The following is a 22,074-nucleotide window of genomic DNA, read 5'->3' as shown; positions in this document are numbered from 1 at the left end:
TAATCCCTATGTGTCATGGGAGGGACCCAGTGGAAGGTAATGGAATTATGGGAGCAGGTCTTTCCCATGCTGTTCTCATGACAGTGAATAAGTCTCAGGAAATCTAATGGTTTTATAAAGAGAGTTCCCCTGCACACACTCTCTTGCCTGCCACCACGTAAGTTGTGCCTTTGTTCCTCCTTTTCTTTCTGCCGTGATCGTGAGGCCTCTCTAGCCATGTGAATCTGTGAGTTCATTAAACCTTATTTCTCTTTATAAATTACACAGTCTCAGGTGTGTCTTTATTAGCATCATGAAAACAGAAGAATATAGTAAATTGGTACCAAGAGTGGGGTGCTGCTTTAAAGATACCCAAAAATGTAGATGTGACTTTGGAACACAGTAACAGGCAGAAGATGGAACTGTTTGGAGAGCTCAGAAAAAGACTGAAAAATGTTGCAAAGTTTGGAACTTCCTAGAGACTTGGAGGGCTCAGAAGATAGTATATGGAAAATAAGGACCAGGCTGAGGTGGCCTCAGATGGAGATGAGAAACTTGGGAACAGAAGCAATGGTAACTCTTGCCATACAAAGATATTTGTGGCATTTTGTCCCTGCCCTGGAGATCTGTGGGACTTTGAACTTTAGAAAAATGATTTAGGGTACCTGAGGAAAGAAATTTCTGAATGGCAAAGCATTCAAGAGGAAGCAGAGCATAAAAGTTTGGAAAATTTGCAGCCTGACAATGCAATAGAAAATAAAAATCCATTTTCTGGCGAGAAATTCAAGCCTGCTGCAGAAACTTGCATAAGTAACAAGGACACCAATGTTTTTCACCAAGAAATGGGGAAACTGTCTCCAGGGCATGTGAGAGACATTGTGGCAACCCCCGTCATCACAGGCCTGGGGGCCTTGGATGAGAAAATGGTTTTGTGGGCTAGGCCCAGAGCCCCTGTTGTGTGTGCAGTCTACAGACTTGGTGCCCTCTGTCTCACTACTCCAGCTGTGGCAAAAAGGGGCCAAGGTCCAGCTCAGAATGTGGCTCCAGAGAGTGCTAGCCCCAAGTCTTGGCAACAAGCCCTAAGCCTTGGCAGCTTCCACATGGTGTTGAGCCTGTGAGTGCACAGAAGTCAAGAATTGAGGGTTGGGACCCTAGATTTCAGAAGATGTATGGAAACATCTGGATGTCCAGGTAGAAGTTTGCCATAGGGGTGGGGACCTCAAGTAGAACCTCTGCTAGTGTGCAGAAGTGCATAAGGGAAATGTGGGGTTGGAGCCCCTACACAGAGTCCCCACTAGGGCACTGCCTAGTGGAGCTGTGAGAAGAGGGCCATCACTCTCCACACCCCAGAATGGCAGATCCACTAACAGCTTGCACCTTGCACTGGAAAAGTTGCAGACACTCAATGCTAGCCTGTGAAAGCAGCCAGAAGGGAGGTTGTATACTGCAAAGACACAGAGGTGGAGCTGTCCAAGGCCATGGAAGCCTACCTTTTGCATCAGCATGACCTGGATGTGAGACATGGAGTCAAAGGAGATCATTTTGGAACCTTAAGATTTAATGACTGACCTATTTGATTTCAGACTTCCTTTTTGTTTTGGACAATTTCTTCCATTTAGAATGAGTGTATTTACCCAATGTCTGTACCCCCATTGTATCTAGGAAGCAATTAACTTGCCTCTGATTTTACAGGCTCATAGGCAGAAGGGACTTGCCTCAGATTAGACTTTAGACTGTAGACTCTTGAGTTAATGCTGAAATGAGTTAATACTTTGGGGGACTGTTGGAAAGGCATGATTTTTGAAAAGTGAGGATAGGAGATTTGGGAGGGGATAAGTGTGGGAAGATATGGTTTGGCTGTGTCCGCACCCAAATCTCACCTTAAATTGTAATAATGACCATGTATTGTGGGAGGGACCCAGTGAAAGGTAATTGAATCATGGGGGCAGGTCTTTCCCATGTTGTTCTTGTGATAGTGAATAAGTGTCAGGAGAGCTGATGGTTTTATGAAGGGGAATTCTGCTGCACACACTCTCTTGCCTGCCACCACGTAAGGCATACCTTTGCTCCTCTTCTGCCTTCTGCCATGATTGGGAGGCCTCCCCAGCCATGTGAAACTGTGAGTCCATTAAACCTATTTTTCTTTACAAATTATCCAGTCTTAGATCTGTCTTTATTAGCAGCATGAGAACAGACTAATTCACTAGGTTATTCCTTTTTTACTATTTACTTGTGGAAATTACTTACATACTTTGGAGATTAACTCTTGTAATGAAATATATATTTGGTTTTCCCTCTGTTTCTTGACATAAACCTTCTAAAATTCTTGAAATCTTCAAAGTGGTAAGTGTCATTTTGTCTGTTAATGAGTCGATAGAATTGAGTGAATTTTTTAGTTCAATTATTGTTTTCTTCCATTCCACAATTTCTATTTGGTACTTTTTAATATTTTCTATCTTTTTGTTGAAATTCTCACGTTGTTTATGCATTATTTTCTTGACCTCAGTGAGTATCTCTATGAGAGTTCTTTTAAATGATCTGTCAGATAAATCATATAACTCTTTTGTTTGTTTGTTTGTTTGTTTTTGTTTTTGTTTTTGTTTTAAAGTTTGTTCTTGGTGGTTTACTTTGGTCCTCTGTTGGGAATATCCTTGTCTACCTTTTCATTTTTTTTGACTCTCTATGTTGATGGTATCTGTACATTAGACAAAACATTCACCTCTCCCTGTCTTCACAGCCTAGCGTTGTATGGAAAAGACCCCCAACAACTAGCCAGGTGAAATATTCTGGGGTCTTCACCAACTTTTCCTTCCCCAGGGAAAAGCAGATCACTGTAATTTTTCTGCTCACTCTGTGCTCAGCCACGGGAATGAAAAAGCTATGGCTTCTACTAGCACAAGCCAACATTTCCATTCTCCCAAAGGCAGCTCTGTGTTAGACCCATCAGAGCTTCAAGAATGATAAGACAAGTGTTACCTCTTTGGGCAGCCCTGGAGAAATTTGGGTGATGAACTCATGGAGCTACTTTTAATTTAAGCAGGCAGAAGCTGAGAGCTGAAAATTTTTGTCTGCCTGCTCTGTGCTGAGCAAGGAGAAGGATCAATGGTGTCCATTAGTGTAAGCCACTGCCTGTATTCTCCCCTAGGTGGCTGGCTTTGCTGGACTCATTAGTGTTCCAACCTGGAAAGACAGAAGCTAGTCTTCCAGGGAGATATCTTGGAAAAGTGGAAGTGCTGGACATTCAAACTAACCCCTTCCTGTAAGTAAAGCTGGAGGTTGAGGAGTTTCTTACTGATCATATGATGATGTGCCTGGGCCTGGTCTCCAGTGAGAAGAGAACCCGATTCTCCCTACCTACTTAAATGAGTCTGGTTTTGCATTCTCCCAAGGTACAGTGGTGTTTCAAAGATTTTCAGATTTCTCACAAAGGGAATTAGTCTGTAAAATATTTCTGAAGCTATATGTTTGTCAGGGGAAGAAGATGAAGATCTTCCTAGTCTGCCACGTTGCTGATATCACTCTTGTTATTTGTATTTTAATATCAAGTGGAATGTAAAAATTCATGTTTAAAATATCTCATCTGTTACTATATAGTCTTTATAAATGCATCTTCACTGGCCCAGTTTCTTCTGTTTTGTCCTGTTTTTACCAGACTTCTCAGCAGCTTTCTATTTAGTAAGCCATTCTCTTCTTAATTTATTTTTTATTTTTTTTGCTTACCTAAACATTGCATAGTTTTTATTTTCCTCTTGCTTCTTTGGTCATTGCTTTCCAGGACGTTTCCCATGTAATCTTCCTCTAGCAGACTCTAGGTATTAGTAAACGTCAAGGGTTTATCCTAAAGTTCCATTTCTTCTCTTTTTGAGCTCTCCCTATTAATCTTATCAGTCCACACTGATTTAAGTATATGTTTAGGTAGATGGAAAATAATGGATAAACTTTTCTCCCAGTCCTGAATGTGCCCTTGCGATGTAACTGTCTTCTATCAAGAGGTAGTTTCTACATCTTCTCTCCCTGAACTTACCGGAGGTAAGTTTCTTTGTAGATTGTGCAATGCTAGCAGTCAGTGAATAAGGGAAAATAGTTGATATAATGAAAACAATACTGAGAGTAGAATCAAACTTGGAGATCACTTTGTAACTAGACAGCAGAAGGGTTCCCAGAGACAATCTCAAGTACAAACTATGTGCTCGTCTTAAGCTTTTTCATGCTGGTTATAGCATAAAGTTGAGATGCATCCCATATACTTTAAATCCTTCAACTCCACTATTTGTTATATGTTTGAGAATGGTTTGAGATAGTTAATTTATTTTATTTCATTATATTCTAGATTCATTGATCGAGGAAGAGAAATGCAAGTTGCTGAGTAGATGACTTTGTTGAATGACATTCAAGGTAGAAGATCTATTGCTGTGATTATGTCCCTGAGCACTGAGATTTTGTGTTCCTGGGGCAGGAGTAAATCTTTCCAGGGGGAATGGCTCCTCCCTTCATCCTCCTAATCCCCATATTATGCTCAGCCAAAAGAGCTCCAAGTCAAAGGGAACAAGACTCTTTAAAAGAAAACTCAGTTAAAGCCACCTTATTTATTTAATTAGTTCTGATCTGCCTTATACGTTCTATCACGCAGTTTTTATTAGTTTCTAAATGTCTTTTAAATTTAGTTTTGCAATAAGTCTGGCATGTACTTATATAATGTGAGGTAGAGTTCTAACAAAATATTTTTCTTCCTAGGGACCTAGTTTTGAACATTATCAACTAAATAATCTGTCATTCCCCCAGTGAATTTTAGTGCCATCCCTATACTAAGTTCCAGTATGTGTCTCTGTACTTCCTCACTGATTCGTTCATCTATTATTTCATAGGACCATTCTGTTATAATTATCCAATCCGATTGTAGCATGTCTAATTTGGTAAAACAAATTTATTTCTGCCCTTATTATTAAAATTGACTTAGCTTTTTGTCATACATATTTTAAATAAGTTTGCCATAAATTCCAGCTCCAATCTTGAGTAGTTATACATTAAATTATAAATTAATTTGAATATTATATCAAGAAATTTCATATAAGAATAGAAAATGTCTCCATTTATTCTGATCTTGTGTGTCTTTGCAGAGAGTTTTAACATTTTCTTTATTAGGTCATGTGTATTTTTAATTAATTCCTAGATACTTTCAATTTTTTTTGCTATTGTTTTTGGAAACTCATTGATTATTGCTAATATAAGAATATACTAGTGAATATTTAAGTTGATTTTGTATTTGGAAAATTTGCTATACTCTCATACTAGTCATAATATATTTTCAATTATATATTTTTTCAATTGGAATATATATATTTATCATTATTTTTATACTTGTTATATTTTTTCCTTTTCACCATATATTGTTTACTTATAATTCTCTTTACAGTACTTTTGCAAAATCAGTTTTTCAATAAGTCTGATTAACTTTTCTCAATAATGTAGCTTTCAGTTTTGTCAACATTATGAATTTTTGTTGTTGTTGTTACTCTCTGCAATTTTCTGCCTCATTTCTATAATAGCTTTCCTTTTCAAGTTTTTTGGTTTTGTATCATTTCTCCTTTTCAAACACCTTCACTTTTTGTATTTAAATAGAATTGACCCTTGAACAACATGGGAATTAGGGGCGCCGACCACTCTTGCAGACAAAAAAAATTGAGTGTAACATTTGACTATCCAGAAACTTAACAACCAATACTCTACTGTTGACTGGAAGCCTTACCAATAACATAAAGCCAATTAACATATATTTCATATGTTATACATATTATATACTCTATTCCTACCAGAAAGTCAGCTAAAGGAAAGAAAATGTTAAGAAAATCACAAGAAAGAGAAAATATATATACTGTTCATTAAGTGGAAGTTGATCATCATAAAGGTCTTTATCTTCATCATCTTCAGATTGAGTAAGCTAAAGGGGAGGAAGAAGAGAAGGGGTTGATCTTGCTGTTCCAGAGGTGGCAGAGGCAAAAGAGGTGGAGAAGGTGAAAGGGGAGGCAAATTACACTGGGTATAAATTTTATTGAAAAAATATCTACAAGTTGACCAGTGCAATTCAAACCTGTGTTGTTCAAAGGTCAAGTGTATTTCTATTTACTAATATAAGGGTTTTTCAACCTCGACACTATTGACATTTTGAGCTGTATAATTCTTTACTTCGTATTTGAGGTGTTGTCCTATGCAGTGAGGGTATTTAGCAGCATTCCCAACTTTACCTACTACTTAGAAGAAAAAAAAACAAAAAACCTACTTTAGTCATGACAATCAAGCAGACATTGTCAAATGTCCTTCGGGAAGAGGCAAAATTCTTCTCTGTTGAGAATCCCTGGAAATTGACCGAAGCATATAAAAAATGAGAAATATTTAGAAAAAACTATTGAGCCTCAGATAAGAACTCTCTAGTGATGTTTCAGTCTTGGGCTGCTTCCTTAGCCTTCAGGTCCCTGGGTGCTGTAGTCTTTATTGTGGAATAAGCTAAGAAAACAAGTAGCTTCATTATGAGTGGAGCTGACTTGATTTGAAATGGAAGCCAGAAAATCTCTATGGCCTAGAACATTGTTTTACAGCTTACACTTACAGTAGTGATATCTGTGGCAAATGAACAGGGAGAGCCAATGTTATAGCTAGCCTGAGTTTGTGAAACTGACTCTAGGGCAAGCAATTAACTAGCAGATTGGCCAGAAATTTAACAAAAGATCTTGGAATCAAACTTTCATATGGGCTGTGATAAACTTCTATATATTCCTGGCTGTCTGAAAATCTGTATGGATTTGCAAGGCTACACAAATGCTCAGAAGAGACATAAGAGGATCCTAGTTACCTACACATCCTTGGTTAAATGAGAGGTTTTGTATGTGAGCAGAAGAGAAAAAAGAAATGGCAGATTATGTTAAAAGCTGAAGGTGATTTCTAATTGCCTGAACTTTGAATACATTCTTCAATGAACACATGGATGTGATGACAAAGAAAAGAAGACTTACTGGCTTGAAGTGTTTGAGTACGATCTCTAGACAACCATTTTGACACAGTGGTGACCTCTAGCAAAGCAATATACACCATAAGAAAGAAAGGCTCCACAGGCAAGTCATTAAATAGACAAACATAGGAACAATAATAACCACTGTGGGCAAATAAAAATCCAGGGAATTAAAAATATAAACAATTTTCAGTTTTCAACAAAAAACAAGGATATATGCAAAAGAATGGGAAAATGTGTCACACATTTAGGAAAATAACAAGCAAACAAGCAAGGTCTCTGATGGGGCACAGATGTTTGACTTCACAGATAAATACTTCAAAACATATATTATAAATATGTCAAAAGAATTAAAAGAAACACCATTTAAAGAATAAAGTATAGCAACAATGACTCTCCAAATAGAAAACGTTAATGAAAGATACAAAATTATAAACAAAAGAACCAACTAGAAATTCAGGAGTTAAAAAGTCTAGTAACCAAAACAAACAAAGAATCCTAAGAGACTTAAGAGATTGGCATCATTAATATCTAAAGATTGGAAACAATCAAAATGTCCATCAATTGATGAAGGGATAAGTAATATCTGATATCTCCATGCAACAGAATCCTATTCAACAACAAAAAAGGAAAACAGTATTTATACAGTTCACATGAATGAACTCAAAAACTTTATCTTAAGTGAAAGACTCCAGATGCAAAAGTCCTATATTGTGTGATTTTAAAAATTATTTTCCCATATGTTATTGAGGTACATACAGGTGGTATTGGGTTACATGAGTAAGTCCTTCAGCGGTTATTTGTGAGATTTTGGATATTTTGAAATACAGAATGTCCATAAAAGACGAATCTTAGAGGCAGAAAGCCAATCAATTCCTTCCTGAAACTGGGAAAAGCAGCCAAGATTGAATAAAAACGGGCATGAGGGTTCTGATTTGCATAATAGAAATGTTCTAAAACTGGATTAATTTACTAAAATCATTAAAAAGTACACTTACAATGAGTGAATTAGGTTGTGTGTAAGTGATACACTAAGAAAGCCCTCAAAAATACTGTTTTTATACCAGTGTGAATAGGAGGGCTTCTCTGGATCAAGAGACATTGCATTTTTCTTTCAAATAATAATAGTCATTACAGTATTAGTAACCATTGTGTATTTAGCCTTTATTATCTACCATTCTATGAGATTCTTTAAATGTACAATCATATTTGTAACTCTATGAGAGAGGAAATAATAACCAGCATGGTACTGAGATACTGAGATTAAATAATTTGCTTAAAGATTCTTACCCAGGTAGCTTACCTCTTAAGTTCATGGACACAACCAATGTTTTCTATATTCTAGTAGCCTTTTTATAGCCTTTTACTGTGTGTGTGTGTGTGTGTGTGTGTGTGTGTGTGTGTGTGTGTGTGTGATGTGACATGACATAAAATTAGCATGGTGTGACATACATTAAATGGAATGTAATGCTTTATATATTTTTAGATTTCATAATCGTTGGCTAAAAATACATATAATCACTGTTAAAATTATTCCTTTAGGATTAAAATTTTAACAACTATTTCAACTGCCAAATAATATTTTACTCTGTGTAAGATTCTAAAAGAAATGAAGTGAAAAGTCAGCCTTCTGACTTATTAATCACTTGAGAATAGTAGCAGGATTTTTTTGTAGACTTTTCTTAGATTTTTAGTAAGCTATAATGATTTTATAAAATAAATCTCAAAGTAAGATAAAATTTAATGCAATATTTTCACATTTTCAACAATATGGAGCTTTAGCTTATACTCTAAAACTTGTAAGTATATTAAATCATTCTAAGCTTCATTTTGGTAACACAAATAAACCAGTTACAAAGAATATAGTTTTTTCTCCTTGTTTAAAACATGAAAAATATGTCAGTTGCTGATACTCTGACTTTAAATTAGTAAGTGATGATAAAAATAATAATCAGTCATTAGAGCAATAATAATTGCCTATTAGAAGAGATGTTTTGATGGCACAAGGTAAAATCAATTATTTATAATCAGTAAATTTTCATAGTGTGAAAGTTTTCTTACTGTGATTATCCAGTACAGGTATAAAGGTAAAATTTAGTGGAAAATCTTACCACGCCAATGGAAAAGTAATTATTGATGATACTGTAAGGCACTGGGTCTCCCTTCTCATCTTTGTCATTAGGTATGACTTCAAACTTCCACCTGTCCAACATGATTTCTGTGCTGTTTTCAATGTCTTTTAGAATTTTCATCAAATTCTCACCTTCATAACCTAACGGGAAAAAAAAAAATACCTTGAGAAAAGAACTCCAACCAAATAAAAAAGCTGTATTTTTATGTTTCCGTGTGTTTATGCATATGTAATATTCTAAAGATAAATAATGATTTTGAAGCACATTCTACAACAAAATGAAGAATTAATTATAACATTATACTCATACCCATATTTAATTCTCAACTTTAATTTGTAACGAGTACTGTATTTCTCTTCTCTTTTGTGGTGCCAATTCTCAGCATATACAACTGCCAAGTGAACATTTCTACTGTATACCCCACAAAATTTTATATAAATAGATTCAAAATTGAATGAATTCTCTGCTTCCATATCTTCCTTATGTGCAGCTGACTTCGCAAAGACATCATTCTCTACCCAGTTGCAAAAGTCAAAAATGTGGATGTCATTTTAGACTTTTTCCTTTCCATCACTCTCTTACTCTCTCACCTTTTCACCTCTAGTGATATAAAACTTTCAATTTAGGTCAAAGGTCCTACTCTTTGTTTTAAAATTTTGTTTCTTATTCTATCTACTCAGGGTACCCCGTTTCTTTTTGGTTGGTTTGCATCTATTTCCTTGGCATGGCTTTATATTTGCTAATACTTCTTCCCAGTGCTGCTGCTTATGCCTGTAGTCTCAGCTACTCAGGAGGCTGAGGCGGGAGAACTACTTGAGGCCAGGAGTTCCAGGCTGCAGTGAGCTGTTTGTACCACTGTATCCCAGTCTGGGTAACAGAGCAATATTCCATCTTTAAAACAATAAATTTAAATAAAATTAATAAATTTGCTAGCACTTCATTCTGGAAATCACCCTTTCAAAATAATGGCTCAGATGCCCCTCATGCAGTCCCCTACACACAGTTCTCAAAACTGGCCCTATCTTAGAACTAGTACACCACGTTGCTGTTACTTGTGTTTTTCTCACTACAGGTTCCTCTTAAGCCTGCCATAGAGTAAATGCTCAACAAATCAGTTTTTTAATGAATCTATGATAGATGGTCAACATGACCTGAAAATAAAAGTCTTGTCAATATTGCATTCTCAATATTCAATTTACCTGTAAGTATATAACATTATAGTTATCACTGCAGCCTAAACCTGACAGAGTTACTGTTTTTGTTTCTTAATCTCCCTCAACATTAGTTTCCTTCCCTGTCAAAACCTTAGGTTTCTTGTGAAGATTAAGCAAGATAATGTTTAAAAAGATCTCAGTACATGAGGCCTAAAACAGAAAATAGAAAGTTCTCAATAATATTATACTACTGATGATGATACCATCAGAATTTGAAATATTGTACTAAGTTAAATCATCTCTCTCTTCACCCATATAAAAGCACACATAGAGTCCTAAAATGATATTTTGAGTTGGAACAATATTTTCAGTTTTTGCTTTTTTCTGTTCATTATTTAACTGTTGAACAAGGAAATGCCAGAGGCTATGAGTCCTCATTAGAACTATTAGCATACATATCATTGAATAAACTCATTGGGTTAAAAGAAAACAGGCACTCTCATATGCCAAAATTCCCTAAAGAGGAATACATTACACTTAAGGTGTATCTGTTCAATTAACTATTAGAAGGTGAAGGCCACCAGAAACTAGAAATACCTCTTCTGGAGCCCATCACCACTTCTTACCTTACACAGGTTTAAAAAGTAATTACGTGCTATTTAATACATACAGTAAAGGGTACAATAAGTAATGATTACATAAACATTGAAAACATTAAATATTATTTCAAAAGCTATCATATGTCTTATAGTATAATTTGAAGCTGTAAGTATTAATAATATGCATATAACTGTACTCAGTGGCAAAACACTGAATGGTTTAAACTGCAAGATTATGATAATTATATTTACTAATATTTCATGTTTCTTAATAGTGCTACCTTATTCTAAATGTTTAATTCATTTCTAATTGTTAATTTCTTTTAAGAAGTAATAGCTCCACAAACAAATTATATACATATATATTATTTTACCTACTGAATTAAATAAAAACACTTAAATATATTCATTTATTTTCCATATTCTGCTTTCATTTCAGAATAAGCTTGATAGTTTTTAGACATAAATTAATTTGCATATAATAATATATATTATAATACAGGAGTATCGTGTGTGTATGTGTATACATATACACAATTAGCAGAAATACAAGTAAATAATAATGCTTTAAGAAATGTTGAATTTGTTCTCAGTCATGTCTCCGGTTAATAGCAGCACTGTCCAACATAACACTAGAACAATGTAGGAACAGCAACCTAACCAGGAGAGAACATGAGAGGAATGAATGTAATGAAAATCAATTACCACAGCTACATTGCAGCAGGGTCACTCAGCTTAAAATCTTTACCACTAGATATGAGTACAGGGATTTTTATGACTAAACATGAAAAAGGCTAGTTTAAATCTGTCTTCTAGCCAAGCAAAAGTAGAAAGAGGCAATAAATAAATCTTGAGAATTACAACATCTGCAATTCAGAAGTGATTCATATAGATGAACTCTAAACTGTAGTCCCCCATTTAACAAATATCTTTTCCCTACTTCTTGTAAGTATCTATGCTCAAGATTGTTAAATAATGATGTGTAACTATTAATAGGATTCCTATACCCAAGAAGATAATGATTTTTAAAAAGATAAATCAAATCCACTAAATATGCCAGCAAAAGATTTTTATAGAAAAGAACAATGCTATTTTCTTTTATTATTTTGATTTAAAGCCTGTAATCACTCCAGGCTAAGAAACAAAATGAAAACATAATTAATATTTATTTTATATTTAATGATATCATGTTATAATGACTGAATCTAAAAAGTCATAGAAATTGTTGCAAATGAAAATCACATAAAGAAATGCAACAACAAATTTGTATAAAAGTGTGTCCCATTTACAACTATTACTTACCTCCTCAGTTTACACTAACAAGATTTTCCTTGCCATTAAATTGTTGTTAAGAGAGACTAATGATTGCCAGAAATTTACAAAAATAATGCTAATTAAGCTAGGATATCCTATAGACTTACAGTGTCAACTTTTCCAAAATATGAAAATATATGCTTATAAAAAAGAGGCTTCAAGTCAAAAGATTCCCTGAATCTTAAGTGAACCAAATGATTAATGGTGGAATGAAGTACTTTCTTCTACAAATACTAAGCATAATAATAATTACTGCAACTGCATAAAGTTCTTAACACAAACATTGATATGGTTTAGCTCTGTGTCTCCACTCAAATCTCATTTTTAGTTGTAATCCCCATAATCCCCATGTGTCAAGGGAGGGACCTGGGGGGAGGTGATTAGATCATGAGGGTGGTTTCCTCCATGCAGTTCTGTGAGTGAGTTCTCATGAGATCTGATGGTTTTATAAGGGACTATTTCCCCTTTGCTCATTTGCTTCTCTCACCTGCTGTCATGTAAAACATGCCTTGGCTTCTCCTTCACCTTCATGAATGTAAGTTTCCTGAGGCCTCCCCAGTCATTTGGAAGTGTGAGTCAATTAAAACTTTCTTTATAAATTACCCAGTCTTGGGTATGTCTTTATAGCAGTGTGAGAACAAACTAATACAAACACTGTGCAAACAATTTATCAGTTTAGCACAAGAACCTACAAGGTACGCACTATTATTTTCTTCGATGAGGAATCTACAGCCAGTTTTTAAGTAATGTGCTCAAAGTTACACATCTGTCAAGAAATAATCCCACTGTAAAGCATATTTCTTTGTTAATGATCTCTAGCAAATGGCATCTTCATTTCTCTAATTGCTAAACTTGGGCATCTTGATACCTTGCTTTCCCTAGAACTCCTAACCAATCCACTGGTAAGTACAATTAAACTGAGCCTGAATATGTACCTCCAGTTTGTCTACTTGCCTGATTTACATCATGCAAGCTCTAGTCTACTCACTTTATTATGTAATTAGAACAGCTATAATAGAAGTTCTCATTTGGAGAACTATAGTTCTGCATGTTTTCACATTTTCTGACCAGTTTATTTTCTACCCCCAAATTAATCTGTTTTGAAAATGTGTCAGTGTGTTACTCTGCTTCTGAGACTTTCAAAGCTTCACTTTGCATGCCAAATTCAATCAAATAAAACCCTTAGAATAACAAACAAATTCCTGCATTATCTGGCTCCCAATTATCTTTCCAAAGTCATAATACTCACCACCACTGCATTGCTTCTTCAGCAACCCCACCTGCATTCCTCCCTTCAGTCCTTGAAACACAGAGAGCTATTTCTCCTCCTTCTTATATTTTAGGTCCAGCTTAAATGTTACCTCCTCAGAGAGACCTTCTTTCCCATCTAGCTAGATAGTTCATCCTATTATTCATTCTTCTGATTCCTTGATATCATTTTATAACTATATATTTCATTATTGTTTGATTTATTGTCCATTATACTCAATGAAAATGTAATCTCTAGAAGGATAGAAGCCATTTGTTTATTTCCTCACTGTATATTTAGTACCTAGAACAGTGCCAACACATATCAGACACTCACAGAGAATTCAACACTAATAGATACTTTGACACATGTCCTTGCCTTTATCCATTGTTAGTACTTTGTATGCGGTTTCACAAGAATGATTAGAGTATGCCAAAAACGGACTTCTTTATCAAATTTGACATTTAGGCCATTTGTTAATTTGGAAACAAAAATCAAATTACTAATTTTCATATACATCAAATATATGTTACCGAAGATTATGGCAAGAAGACACACATATTTTCTTTCTTTTCAATCAATGCGCTTGTATGAACACTGGCAAATACAAGTATCTTATCAGAAACGGTGATGTCTTTATTCATTTCTTTAGATTTCATGAACTCTAATGCAACTCATGAAAATACTCCTTAAGTATATTCTTACTGAAAATCCCAAATAGATTACATACTAAGTTCTTGATTTAGTCAAGCATGTACACAACTTAGAGCTAGTTGGTCAGATATTCATGGAATTGTTCTCCAACTTTGCTGTAAATCAGAGTTACTTAGGGACTTTGTTTAAAAAAAAAAAAAATCATCTGCTCAGTTCCCAACTCCAGATATTTCCATTCAGCACGTCTGGGGTGGGGTCAGGCCACTGTATTTTTAACAAGCTCTCCAGGGACTCTGTTCACCTTGTCTTAGTAGACACTTTTCAAACTTCTCTAAATGAGCTTTGATGCTAAAAATATTTAGCATTCAAGTCCTGTTTCTTTACCAAAGTCTGGTGGTGTTTAGTGATCTTATCTGGTGGCGTTCAGTGATCTTCAGATAAATATAGCCTATTAGTGACTCTGCAAAATGTTTTAAGACCTCATCTCAAAATATTCTCTCTTGCCTACCCTACTCCACCCACGCTATTTCAGTTTCAGTTTCTTGAATACGTCAAGTGCCTTGCCACCTTTGGGCTTTTGAACTCGATGTTCCCTCTGCCTATGAAGTTCACACCCAGCTTTACATGGCTGTGTCATTATCTAGCTAGTAGGTTTTTTTTTTTTTTTCTATGTCATATCCTCAGTGATGTCTTTCCTTACAATGATCATCTGTTTACTTGTTAGTGTAAAGTCTCACATATGATTTTATGTGCCACTAAAAGTTAAGGTATTTTTGTTTTTATTTTGTCAACTCTGTATCCAAAGTGCAGAGCACAGCTGGCTAGCATAGAGTGAGTCTTAAAAACTGAGTATTATTTAACGTATTCACTCCTGGGAAACTAATTTGTTAAGCCTTTCATTTTTCCTTTGTGATTTTACCACCAAACTTATAAATTAAAAATATAAAAATTAAGTGCATCCATATGTACCTTATTTTCTAACAAAAAAATCAAAACAAAAAATAAAAAAACAAAAACAAAAACCAGAGATGTTTGGAAACTTGCACTCGTCTAGTTTAAGTCTGTAATTAATACCACATTAAAACCCAATACCCATGGTCTCTTTGACCACTATTTGTTCTTCTATCCAAGATTATTGCTCAAAATGATATATTATATATACCATATCTGTTATATTCACTGAAATCATATGGTTTTTGTTTCTTTGTTTTTTTTTTTTCTTTTTGTTTTGCAAGGGAAAAGGGTGTTGTGTACTGTTTCTGCTTTTGTTGTTGCAGCTGCTTTACCTCCTCCCCATCGCAGGCATCTCGCTAGATCATTGCCAGTCCCAAGAGGCAGAATTGCAACTGGAGGATGCTTGCCTACATTGGCCTTTTCTGCAGAATAAAAAAAAAAATACAAATAAAGAAAATTTCAAATTAAAATAAAACAATGGAAATAGAAAGATAGGCTGATGACATTAAATGAAGGAATTTCAATAGGTACTCATAAACAAAACATAATTGTATTTTTAAGATATATACCATAATGAATTATGGATAATTTGTAAACATTTGTAGCAATTGATAAAACACAAATACTATTATTCACAGAATGATGGAATTTTCAAAACTCAGGCAAGAGGAAAGCTTTTTAAATATCTTAACTGAACTAAAAATTGTTGTGTGTCTTGTCTCAATTGCAATCCTCAGGGATATTATTATATACAGCATAAGATTACAATACAGAGACACAACTAGGATGGATGTGTAGGTTCCTATATAAAGTCCTTTTGCAACATCAATTCCAGGTACATTTTACTTAGAGGAATAAAATATTTGCAAACTGTTGAATTATAGAAGTGAGTAAATTGCTAACAATGTCTTTGACTTTTTCCCACCCGTGGTGCTGCTTTGTGTCAGAGCAAACGGAACACAACGTTAACAGCTGGAGTACACCGAGATCAGCAGGTTTTCCATGAGATTAATTTTTTTTTTTTTTTTTTTTTTGAGACGGAGTCTCACGCTGTTGCCCAGGCTGGAGTGCAGTGGCGCGATCTCGGCTCACTGCAAGCTCCGCCTCCTGGGTTCACGCCATTCTCCTGCCTCAGCCTCCTGAGTAGCTAGGACTACAGGCGCCCGCCACCGCGCCCGGCTAATTTTTTGTATTTTTAGTAGAGACGGGGTTTCACTGTGGTCTCGATCTCCTGACCTTGTGATCCGCCCGCCTCAGCCTCCCAAAGTGCTGGGATTACAGGCTTGAGCCACCGCGCCCGGCCGAGATTAATCTTTACATCACATAATGCTTTGGGTTCAGAGCAGTAAAGATCTCTGCCGCTGACATCCCATATGCTTTGGCTTGAATCATCGCATGCCTTGAATTAATCTCACAAATGTATATTACTTTCTTTTATTTTTTCTTCCTCCTTAGCCCCTCAAAATCAATGTATGTATGTGTGTAGGATAGAGGGGCTAGATAATGTAGGGACATGTCACAATGAAATAGCCAACGACAAGATTTTGAGGGCTAAAACAAGCTAAGAATTCCTGCTATTTTTCCTCTAAAATCCTTACAAGTCCTCAGATACTTTTCCAACTAACTCATTAACTTTTGTAGTTCTTGAATTCTGTTGTCTTCTCAGATAAAACATGTAAATACGATCTACATTGTTTAATGGAAGGCCAGATCAGAATTTTCACTGTTGCTTTTTAAATCAAATATTAGTAGATTAAAGCTGTTAGATCCTTATCAAAAGTGTTGCCAACATGTATTTATTTTTAATTTGAATATTTTTAGCGTATGCAAAGACAGAATGTTATCTGCATTGACTAAATAGGTGTCTGTTTCAATTTATACAGAAGGTAAAACTTCTTTTGAATCAATTCGTTCTATGAAAGGGCCTGTTTTAAACAAAGAATTGATCAATGCAGTAACTGAAATGAGACCAAAGAGAGTCAATATTTGTTTTGGATTTATTTCCTCATAAAGGCCTATTCATGATCTCTTTTTCTAACTAATAACCAGTTCCGACAACTGACTATATCTGAAAAACCAAATAATTTTCCTGAATTTATAGTTTTTCTTGTGCTGCATACTTATCTTACATTGTCAGTGATGTTCTTGTGTTGTTTGCTTATAAAAATCGAGCTTTTTCAACTTAAATAGAGAGGCAATATAGAATAAGGTTTAACTGTGGGTTCTAATCTCAGCTCTCTCAGTTCACAACTATAAGACTTTGTTGTAGTTATTTACTTTTACCAAGTTTTAGGTTCCCTATCTCTACATGGGATTATTAATACTATCTGTGTCATAGAGTTGTGAGGAATAAACAAGACAACATGATGAATAAAAATTAGCTATGATGATGATGATGGTGGATGATAACGATATGAATGTATACAGAGGGTAAGATTTTGAGGGTCCATGTTTTAATAATGTAAGAACATCAATTTGGCACAGACTTTATCACAAATACTAAGACTGCTCCTTCAGTTCCTTGTCTGGGGCACACAAACAATCTGATTTCCTAGAGCCGCATTTGAAAACAACTCTGAAAATTTGGTAAACACTGTAAGAAGTGGATTAGAAAGGAAGGATTTCTAGATACTTGTAAACTATTTTGCCAGTTAAATTTTTGAACTATAGAATAATATGTTAAACCAGTAAATAGTGTACAAACCTCCAGATGTCCAATTATATCACTGCTTCCAAAGATAATGATACAAGCAATAGATACATAGATGAAACAGGATTTAAAGCTATTGCTCTCTCCCCAGTCATGTTAAGTATGTGTCTGCATTACCTATGCAATCCAAAACCCAGCCCACGGTTCCGTCTCCACCACAGGCTAACACTCTGAAGTCAGGGACATCACGGAAAAAGTTTAACCTGAAAAATAAGCATGTTATGGCACATGATTAATAGTTTAAAAATAAGATATTTTCAGTTTTGTATCATTAGCATTTTACCTGATGAAATACATTTTTATTTTATAAAAACTAAAATATCTCAATCATAACTTACATAGCTTTAATCCTATTTTATAATTATATATTCAGGATTCTATAATTTAAAAATATTTTGTAATTATATAGTCTAGATTCCATAATGAATATACTCTATTTTTCTTTAATAAACTCTAAAATTTTAAGAATAAAATTAGCAAATGATAATAATTTTCATTAAGATATTCTCCTAGATGTGATTTGCAGTTCACATAACCCAGAATGACATATACTACATTATTTCACTTAATAAATTTCTTCAATCCAAAATTATCTTTTGAGTGAATATATAAATGTGACAGTTATGTCAGTAAATATGTCTTTAACAATTTTGTACTTTCTCCATTACTGGGAGAAATTGATCAGACTGCAACTGGGGTTCTAGCCAACTTTTCTTTTGACTGAGAATCTGCAAGTAGGAGTCAGGCTTCACCTTGTATTTTGACCTGGTTGACAGCATTTTCCATCCAGGAACACTCCAGCCTAATTGCTGGGTCAGCCGCCATAAATACCCACTGCTTCTGCTGTTACTGCATGCAGTGTGCTTAATAATGCAACCTACCTTGTGAAAAGCAACAAAGGCAGGTAATGTAGCCAGCTATACAGTCATAGCCTACTTTATTGCAATAAAAAATTGAAACAGGACAGAAATTTTGGTATGTGTCCCTTCACCTCCCTTGTCCCAAAGATAACAACTGACAGTGATATAATATGCAACTATCCAAGGAATTTTTCTACGTACTTATATATACAAATATTCATACATGTCTGTATTACACATATATGTTCAACACGAATAAAATTGTGCTATACATACTGTTCATTAACTTGTGTGGTTTTATTTTAACTTCAAATATGTCTTAGAGAACTTTGTGTATCAGTATATAACATATGCAGATGTCACGTGTGGCATTCTGTCAGATTATTATTTTTAAGCACTGCATCATGTTTTGTAATAAGTGCACACACTACAAGATACAATAAATGATTTCTTTTTATGAATTTTTAAGCTTTTTCTGGTGTCTCATTATTACAAAAAAGTATTGTATTTAACATTATTTGAAGAACATTTGTGTAAACGTGTGCATGTGTTTTGAAGGCCACTCTGGAGAAAAGTATTCCATTACATCAATATATCCCTCTGAATGGCTCCCACTGTCAAATACGCAAGGGTCCATTTCTTTGCAACCACAAAACACCACATATGGACAACTTTATGATATTTCTGTAATAATGAGTGAAAACCAATGTCTTTTTATTTGTTGTAAAATCACACTTCCCTGTTTACTAGTGAGTTGAACATATTTTTATACATTTCCTGGAGATGTGTAACCTCTCCTATGCAAAGAACATTCAAAGATGCACCTTTCTTTCTATTGAATTGTCTTTTTATTTTTTATTTTTATTTTTTGACATGGAGTTTTGCTTTTGTTGCCCAGTATGGAGTGCAATGGTGCAATCTCGACTCACTGCAACCTCCTTCTCCTGGGTTCAAGCAATTCTCCTGCCTCAGCCTCCCAAGTAAGCTGGGATTACAGGTGCCCGCCACCACGCCTGGCTAATTTTTGTATTTTCAGTAGAGACAGGGTTTCACCATGTTGGCCAGGCTGGTCTCAAACTGTTGACCTCAGGTGATCCATTCTCCTCGGCCTCCCAAAGTGCTGGGATTTACAGGTGTGAGCCACTGCACTGGGCGAGTTGTCTTTTAATAATACTTTACAAACTCTTTGCATATTATAGCAATCTTTGCATTTAAATTTGCATGATTTAAAAAAGTTTTGTCAAGGTAATACCAACACTGCATAAATATAATATATGTATAAAAATTACTAAAACCCATCATCTGATTATAATATCCATGGATATTTAGAACAGGAAACTTTCATGCATTTTCTCATTTATTATATTGTGGATATTTAACCTTTGTGAGACATGTTGCAAATATTTTCTTCGGTTCTAATGTTTATTGTTTTGCTTATACTAATATATGTACAATAGAATAAACACATACGTACCAGTTTCCCATTCCAGGTGGTAGAACATTTCCAATAATTTACATATTTCTCTGTTTTCTTTCCCTATAGCACTGCTCTTTCCAATTTACAAAGGTGAGCGCTATTCTGAATACTGAGTTACCATGTGTCTGACATGATCGGTATGTGTCTTTCTACTTTTCCCAGTCAGCACTGGTACTCAGATTCATTTATGTTGTAGCTGAAGCTTTTTCCACATGTAGCTGAAGTTCTTTTAACTCCTACTGCTGTGTTAAATACCACTTATATGTCTTTTAAAATCCATGTCAATGGGCATTTCAATTGGTTTGCTTTACATTCTTGCAAAAAGTGCATTCTTGTACAGGCATACCTCATTGTATTGCTCTTTACTTTATTGAGCTTAGCAGATACCGCAGTTTTTACAACTTGAATGTTTGTGGCAACCCTGCTTCTAGCAAGTCTATCAGTGCCATTTTTTCCAACAGCACATGATCACTTGGTGTCTGTGTCACATTTTTGTAATTATCACAATATTTCAAACTTTTTCATTATTATTACATCTGTTATGGTGATCTGTGAAGTTATTATAGTAATTGTTTTGAGGTGCCATGAACCACGTCCATATAAGACAGATAACTTAATCGCTAATATTGTGTGTGTTCTGACTGCTCCACCCACCAGCCATTCTCCTGTTTCTCTTCCTGTCCTCAGGCCTCTCAATTCCCTTAGACACAACAGTATTGAAATTAGGCTAATTAACAACCCTACAATGTCCTCTAAGTGTTCAAGTGTAACAAAGAGTTGTATTTCTCTTTCAATCAAAAGCTAGAAAGTATTAAGCTGAATGAGGAAAGCATGTCAAAAGCATAGGCAGGCCAAAAGCTAGCTCTTTTGTGCCTGTAAGCTAAGTTGTAAAAGCAAAGGCAAAGTTCTTGAAGGAAATTAAAAGTGCTACTGCAGTGAACACACAAACAAGAAGGCGAAATATCCTTACTGCTGATATGGAGAAGGTTTTAGTGGTCTAGACAGAAGATCGAAGGAGCCACAACATTCCCTTAAGCTAAAGACAAATCCAGAGCAAGCTCCTAAGTCTATTCAATTCTATGAAGGCTGAGAGATGTGAGGAAGCTGAAAAATAGTTTGATGCAAGCAGATGTTGGTTCCTGAAGCTTAAGGAAAGAAGTTGCATAAACAGCAAATGCTGAGGAAGAAGTGGTAGCAAATTATCCAGAAGATCTAGCTACAATTATTGATAAAGGTGGTACACTAAACAACAATTTTTCAGTGTAGACAACATAGCCTTCTAATGGAAGAAGATGCCATCTAGGACTTTGATAACTACAAAGGAGAAGTCAATGCCTGGCCTCAAAGCTTCAAAGAACGGGCTGGCTCTCTTGTTAGGGTCTAATGAAGCTGATGATTTTATTTTATTTTATTTATTTTTTATTTATTTTTTTTAATTTATTTATTATTATTATACTTTAAGTTGTAGGGTACATGTGCATAACGTGCAGGTTTGTTACATATGTATACTTGTGCCATGTTGGTGTGCTGCACCCATCAACTTGTCATTTACATCAGGTATAACTCCCAATGCAATCCCTCCCCCCTCCCCCCTCCCCATGATAGGCCCCGGTGTGTGATGTTCCCCTTCCTGAGTCCAAGTGATCTCATTGTTCAGTTCCCACCTATGAGTGAGAACATGCGGTGTTTCGTTTTCTGTTCTTGTGATAGTTTGCTAAGAATGATGGTTTCCAGCTGCATCCATGTCCCTACAAAGGACACAAACTCATCCTTTTTGATGGCTGCATAGTATTCCATGGTTGGTGGGATTGTAAACTAGTTCAACCATTATGGAAAACAGTATGGCGATTCCTCAAGGATCTAGAACTAGATGTACCATATGACCCAGCCATCCCATTACTGGGTATATACCCAAAGGATTATAAATTATGCTGCTATAAAGACACATGCACACGTATGTTTATTGCAGCACTATTCACAATAGCAAAG

At 35.2% G+C, this 22,074-nt stretch overlaps 1 protein-coding gene across 26 annotated transcripts in view; it reads right to left on the bottom strand.

Annotated features, from left to right (window-relative positions):
• DGKB (diacylglycerol kinase beta) overlaps positions 1-22,074 on the bottom strand; it is a 764,643-nt gene that overhangs the window by 417,599 nt on the left and 324,970 nt on the right. For all 26 annotated transcript variants that reach the window (XM_005550071.5, XM_065542255.2, XM_065542256.2 and 23 more), the window contains 3 exons: positions 17,866-17,951; positions 15,371-15,460; positions 9,094-9,254 (listed from right to left, as the gene is read on the bottom strand). In XM_005550071.5, the coding sequence (XP_005550128.1) occupies positions 9,094-9,254; positions 15,371-15,460; positions 17,866-17,951 (337 nt within the window). The remainder of the gene's footprint in view (positions 1-9,093; positions 9,255-15,370; positions 15,461-17,865; positions 17,952-22,074) is intronic.

The sequence above is a fragment of the Macaca fascicularis genome, chromosome 3 (genome assembly GCF_037993035.2).
Source record: "Macaca fascicularis isolate 582-1 chromosome 3, T2T-MFA8v1.1".
In the NCBI taxonomy this organism is placed as follows: domain Eukaryota; kingdom Metazoa; phylum Chordata; class Mammalia; order Primates; family Cercopithecidae; genus Macaca; species Macaca fascicularis.
This window is presented reverse-complemented; position numbering and strand designations above follow the sequence as displayed.